At 46.7% G+C, this 6,798-nt stretch overlaps 1 protein-coding gene across 1 annotated transcript; it reads left to right on the plus strand.

Moving 5' to 3' along the window:
- Window positions 1-4,630: 4,630 nt before the first annotated feature.
- Window positions 4,631-6,365, plus strand: LOC124280306 (caspase-3-like). Its single transcript, XM_046716209.1, has one exon. It carries the CDS (start codon window positions 4,801-4,803, stop codon window positions 6,235-6,237), a length of 1,437 nt encoding a protein of 478 aa, XP_046572165.1. The 5' UTR covers window positions 4,631-4,800; the 3' UTR covers window positions 6,238-6,365.
- Window positions 6,366-6,798: the final 433 nt, after the last annotated feature.

The raw sequence follows: 6,798 nt of genomic DNA on the forward strand, positions 1-6,798 counted from the left end.
TTGTTGTGCTTCGTTCGGTGCATTATTGCTGATCTGCCTGGTGAGGGAAGATGCCTTGTATGCTCTACACTTGAAAGACAATGTGTAAGGCGGGCGGCAATGGCCGATCATCACCCAACATCACACTACCCGGAGGGATTCGATCTGCCTGAGGAAGATGCAGGTCTGAAAGGGTAAAGGCGAGGCGCGGAGGGGTCTAGGGACCGATCGATCAGCCGGTGAGGAAGATGCCTTGTATGCTCTACACTTGAAGACAATGTGTAGGCGAGGCGGCAATGGCCGATCATCTGCAACCTACCCACACTCAGGGGTCTAGGGGACACGGAGGATTCGATCTGCCTGGTGAGGAAGATGCCTTGTCGTCCTACACTTGAAAGACAATGTGTAGGCGGGGCGGCAATGGCCGATCATCTACCTACATCACACTCCAGGGGTCTGAGGGACGCGGAGGATTCGATCTGCCTGGTGAGGAAGATGCCTTGTACGTCCACACTTGAAAGACAATGTGTAAAAAGCGGGCGGCAATGGCGATCATCTACCCAACATCACACACTCAGGGGTCACAAGGGACCTGCGGAGGATTCGATCTGCCTGGTGAGGAAGATGCCTTGTATGCTCTACACTTGAAAGACAATGTGTAAAGGTGGGCGGCAATGGCCGATCATCTACCCAACATCACCTCTCGAGGGGTCTAGGGGACGCGGAGGGATTCGATCTGCCTGGTGAGGAAGATGCCTTGCAGCCGTCCTACGCTTGAAGACAATGTGTAAGGCTGAGGCGGCAATGGCCGATCATCTACCCTACCCACACTCCAGGGTCACAGGGACACGGAGGGATTCGATCTGCCTGGTGAGGAAAGATGCCTTGTATGTCCTACACTTGAAAGACAATGTGTAAAGGCGGGCGGCAATGGCCGATCATCTACCCAACATCACACTCAGGGGTCTAGGGGACACGGAGGGATTCGATCTGCCTGGTGAGGAAGATGCCTTGTACGTCCTACACTTGAAAGACAATGTATGTGCAAGAAGCGGCGGCAATGGCGATCATCTACCCAACATCACACTCGGGGTCTAGGGGACGCGGAGGATTCGATCTGCCTGGTGAGGAAGATGCCTTGTATGCTCTACACTTGAAAGACAATGTGTAAAGGCGGGCGGCAATGGCCGATCATCTACCCTACCCCACACTCAGGGGTCTAGGGGACACGGAGGGATTCGATCTGCCTGGTGAGGAAGATGCCTTGTATGCTCTACACTTGAAAGACAATGTGTGTAAGGCGGCAGCAATGGCCGATCATCTACCAACATCACACTCAGGGGTCTAGGGACACGGAGAGGGATTCGATCTGCCTGGTGAGGAAGATGCCTTGTACGTCCTACACGCGAAGACAATGTGTAAAGGCGGTAATGGCCGATCATCTACCCAACATCACACTCAGGGGTCTAGGGGACACGGAGGATTCGATCTGCCTGGTGAGGAAGATGCCTTGTATGCTCTACACTTGAAGACAATGTGTAAAAGGCGGGCGGCAATGGCCGATCATCTACCCAACATCACACTTTCGGGGGTCTAGGGACGCGGAGATTCGATCTGCCTGGTGAGGGGAAGATGCACTTGTATGCTCTACGCGTGATAAGACAATGTAAATCTCGGGCGGCAATGGCCGATCATCTACCTACCCACACTCAGGGTCTAGGGACACGGATGGGATTCGATCTGCCTGGTAAGCGCAGGGACGGAGGAAGATGCCTTGTATGCTCTACACTTGAAAGACAATGTGTAAAAGCGGGCAGCAATAGTTGATCATACCCTACCCTCACACACTCGGGGTCTGGGGACACGGAGGATTCGATCTGCCTGGTGAGGAAGATGCCTTGTACGTCCTACACTTGAAAGACAATGTGTAAAGGCGGGCGGCAATGGCCGATCATCTACCCTACCACACTCAGGGTCTAGGGGACGGGAGGATTCGATCTGCCGGTGAGGAAGATGCCTTGCCCCATGCTCTACACTTGAAAGACAATGTGTAAAGGCGGGCGGCAATGGCCGATCATCTACCCTACCCCACACTCAGGGGTCTAGGGGACACGGAGGGATTCGATCTGCCTGGTGAGGAAGATGCCTTGTACGTCCTACACTTGAAAGACAATGTGTAAGGGCGAGGCGGCAATGGCCGATCATCTACCCAACATCACCTCGGGGGTCCTAGGGGACACGGAGGATTCGATCTGCCTGGTGAGGAAGATGCCTTGTATGCTCTACACTTGAAAGACAATGTGTAAAGGCAGGCGGCAATAGTTGATCATCTACCCTACCCCCACACTCCAGGGGTCTAGGGGACACGGAGGATTCGATCAGCCTGGTGAGGAAGATGCCTTGTATGCTCTACACTTGAAAGACCAATGTGTAAAGGCGGGCGGCAATGGCCGATCATCTGCCAACATCACACTCAGGGGTCTAGGGGACACGGAGGATTCGATCAGCCAATGGTGAGGAAGATGCCTTGTATGCTCTACACTTGAAAGACAATGTGTAAGGCGGGCGGCAATGGCCGATCATCTGCAACATCACACTCAGGGGGTCTAAGGGGACACGGAGGGATTCGATCTGCCTGGTGAGGAAGATGCCTTGTACGTCCTACACTTGAAGACAATGTGTAAAAGGCGAGGCGGCAATGGCCGATCATCTACCCAACATCACACTCGGGGTCTAGGGACACGGAGGATTCGATCTGCCTGGTGAGGAAGATGCCTTGTATGCTCTACACTTGAAAGACAATGTGTAAAGGCGGGCGGCAATAGTTGATCATCTACCCTACCCCACACTCAGGGGTCTAGGGGACACGGAGGGATTCGATCTGCCTGGTGAGGAAGATGCCTTGTATGCTCTACACTTGAAAGACAATGAGTAAAGGCGGGCAGCAATAGTTGATCATCTACCCTACCCCACACTCGGGGGTCTAGGGGAAACGGAGGGATTCGATCTGCCTGGTGAGGAAGATGCCTTGTACGTCCTACACTTGAAAGACAATGTGTAAAGGCGGGCGGCAATGGCCGATCATCTACCCAACATCACACTCGGGGGTCTAGGAGGCACAGAGGGATTCGATCAGCCCGGCGAGGACGGCGGCTCGTACATCCTGCTATTAAGAGACGGTGTATACTTACGGCAGCCTCTGGCAGAGGCCAAATGGTTGATCAATATGACCCTCACCGCACCTTATATCTCGTTAAACGAACGTGGACATGTCTCCGAAATTAGGAACAACGGTAGCTTGTTCGGGGTTTTCATTCCGGCGCCTCATATAAAGGTTATAATAAGGCCGGGTCACACATTTAATATGTAAGAGACACCAAGAGGGGGTGAGTTAAGGTTTGACTCCCACGGGCACCAATTGAAGGTTCCAGATATGAGACCAGGGGGTACGAAAAGCCCAGCAGGCCTTCATTACGAACACCAAAGAGATTATAGGCGATTCACATTCATTGAGGTCAACACGACTTAGGGCGATCACAATAGTGCAACGTGATCAGGATCGCGGTCATAGCGTCCCAATAGTGTCATGTGTGGCCGGGAAGTTAACTGGGGATTCAAAAGTAGTATATACGATGGCGGCGAGATCTAAGGGCCTGACAAAAGCTTTATTTGTGAAATAAAGCTTTACAGAGGCTTTTGTTGGACTTGATCTCGGACTATCATTGTATATATATACACTACACATACATACATACATACATACATACATACATACATACATACATACATACATACATACATACATACATACATACATTCCTAATACACGCATAATAATATCTCTCTCTCTCTGTAAATGTTTTCAGATACACAACTGCAAATTATGTGAAGGACATATTGTTTAATGTTCAGTGACATTCACTACTAAGAATAATAACCAGCCGTTTGTCCAGGTGAAATAGCTCCTAAAGACTTCATTCCGATGGATACATAAGTTAGTTGTACTCGCATACAATGTCAGGGAAGATAACACATGTACCAGAGGCAATAGATTAAAGGTCACGTGCAACCAAAAAATCAAAAATAATTAAAACACAATTATCACTTATTCATGACATATAATATACATTGCTGATTATGAATAAAAACATAAGCGTACAATCGCAAATCAAAAGTGCAATATTTTGTACTTGGGTTTACTTCCCTCGAAACGAAGCAGCCGGGATACCGAACCCAGTCAGAGTGGGTGGGTGTGCACTCAAGTGTAACGGCTGGTTCATTTGCATATTCCCTCACGGCTCATTGTGTGTGTTTACACAGAGATGTTGGGTTTTGTAAATACTAGTACATGCTCGTTTTTTGTGTGCATAACTTTTTGCTATCAACAGACATCATAACATGTCATGTGTACAAGTATCACACCTGCCTGTCTGTGTAATTACATAATGTGACAGGGACCGAACTCGGGCCATAAATCAATGCGTCTTGTTTATGGTGTATAGCCATGTATGTATTGCAATGTGATTTTAACCTCTGCAATGATATTGTTTTCAATATGTTTTGAATATTGAGTGTACTTGGATATCCCTGATGTTGGGCGGGAGTCACGTAGGCCTTGCTCTTGAGAAATAACCCTATTGAGGGTCTCTCATCCTGTGTATCTCTGTCAAATACTCTTGGATAGGGAATACAGGCTAGGGTAACGATAACCTTATATGTTATTCTTTGACCAGTTGTAATGTAAAACACATTGAACTGACCATGATGTTACCTTGTTGTGTACTATCTGACTGTTTTCTTATAGGTCCAAGAAAATAGTGCATGATCGTCATGGCCAAAGGTCAAAGGACTGTGACCCTGCATGTTATCGGGGCTAAAGGATCGGGCAAATCTCTTTTCATACGGCAACTGGCCACTGTACCACACTGCAAAAAGCTGAAACTTGGTGAGAGGTGTTACGTTGAGGAACTGGATCTGCAAAAGCTTATTGGAATTCAAGTTCTTCTAAACATCAGAGAATACAGAGGTTGGAAGTTCTATAAAACTCTTTTCGCCTTTAAATACCGTAAGGCAGATGCATGTTTACTGTTTTACGACAGAGAGGAAACAACTACCATCGACAAGGCTGAAAGGATCAGCATGCGGTGGCATTATTTGACGACAGGAAATCCAAATACCTATCTAGTGGGAAACAAATGTGACAAGTTAGACAGAAGAGGCTTTTGTAGGGAGCTTGCGGATACTATCATTAACAAGATCCTGCCAGTGAAGGGCCACTTTACTGTATCAGCTAAAACGGGACATAACATAAACACATTGCTGGTTGCGGTTCTTCAGCAAGTCTTGGGAGAAGATTTTGTAATCAACAGTAGTCCGTCACAGGTAGACGTGGCCAGTATGAGTCGGGACCACCGCGTGGGAGTTCAAACCTATCCAGTGAAAGCTAATGCTGGTTTGTGTGTTATTGTTAACAACGAAAGGTTTGAAGACGGGTCAGATCGACCCGGAGCTGACGAGGACGTTACAAACATCGAATCAACATTTGGACCCCTTGGATTTGATATGAGACTCATTGAGAACAAAGATGTTTCAACACTCATGAGAGAAATGCGCGATATATCTAAGGAGGATCATACATCGAACAGCATGTTTGTCTGTTTCATCATGTCTCATGGGTCAAAGAACAAGATTGTCGGAGCCGATCAACTGCCAATCAACATTGAACGTTTAACATCTCTGTTTTCTGCCCAGGATTGCCAAAGCCTAGCCGGCAAACCCAAGCTGTTCATAATTCAGGCATGTCAGGGGTATAAGCAGCATCCGTCAGCAATCGTTAATGCCGATGCAACATCGATCCTTGACGTCTCTCTCGAGAGAACAACTCTTCCAGTGTTTGGAGACTTTTTAATTGCATATGCTACCATTGCAGGATTCGTTGCATACCGTGATCCCGACACTGGCTCTCCGTATATACGGATACTGTGCAAGACAATTCTGGAGTTTCCTGAATATCACTTGGTCGATATACTGACCATGGTAAACGAGAGGGTTGCCGATTTTAAGTTTGAAGGACCATCAAAACAGATGCCTATGTTTCAGTCGCAACTTAGAAAGCACCTGTACCTGAAGAGGCCGCCCATGACATCGGACCATGATGACATTGGAAAGAGTCGTGACTCCAATGACCGACTAGTTGTCGAAACTAGTTGTCCTGTTGACCAGTTGGATACATGTTGTCAAGGTAACAATCAACCATGATTGTAATCTGTGGATCTGACACTGACAAAACAAGGTGTTCACTTGGCTGTAATCTGTGGGCTGATTGTAGTTTGTGGATCTGGCAAAACTACCAAGCCGACAGACAAGCTCTACTGACTGTAATCTGCTAATTATAATATTGATGCATTGATAATCTGAAATTGTTTCACACAGATTGATATTTGCATGTTCATAGATTTGATGTACAGAGAAATATTTATGCTAGACCAATGTAATTCATCGAACTGCCTTGTAGTAGATTAATTCATCCATTCAAATTGAATATTTGCATAGTACATCGGTTTTATGTAGTTGCGAAGAGAGTGGCTAGTTAATGATTAACAGATGCACAAATTATTTACACCATGAAGACAATGAACTTAAGCATTGTTATTTGTTGTAAAGTAGTTGTATTAATAAAACCAATGTGCAATGAGATTAACTGTAATTAATGAAATAGATATTTTGACTGATCACTATGTATGCATATATTATTTTAGATTTGTGTACACTTTGTGTAAACCTACTACCGTAAATAATAATCTATTTTAATATGTCGTG

The sequence above is a fragment of the Haliotis rubra genome, unplaced genomic scaffold, assembly GCF_003918875.1.
Source record: "Haliotis rubra isolate DU_JTF1 unplaced genomic scaffold, ASM391887v1 Scf2646, whole genome shotgun sequence".
Lineage (NCBI taxonomy): Eukaryota > Metazoa > Mollusca > Gastropoda > Lepetellida > Haliotidae > Haliotis > Haliotis rubra.

Excerpts from the sequence above, each read along its gene's own strand:
- LOC124280306 (XM_046716209.1), top strand. The coding sequence starts at position 4,801 with ATGATCGTCATGGCCAAAGGTCAAAGGACTGTGACCCTGCATGTTATC.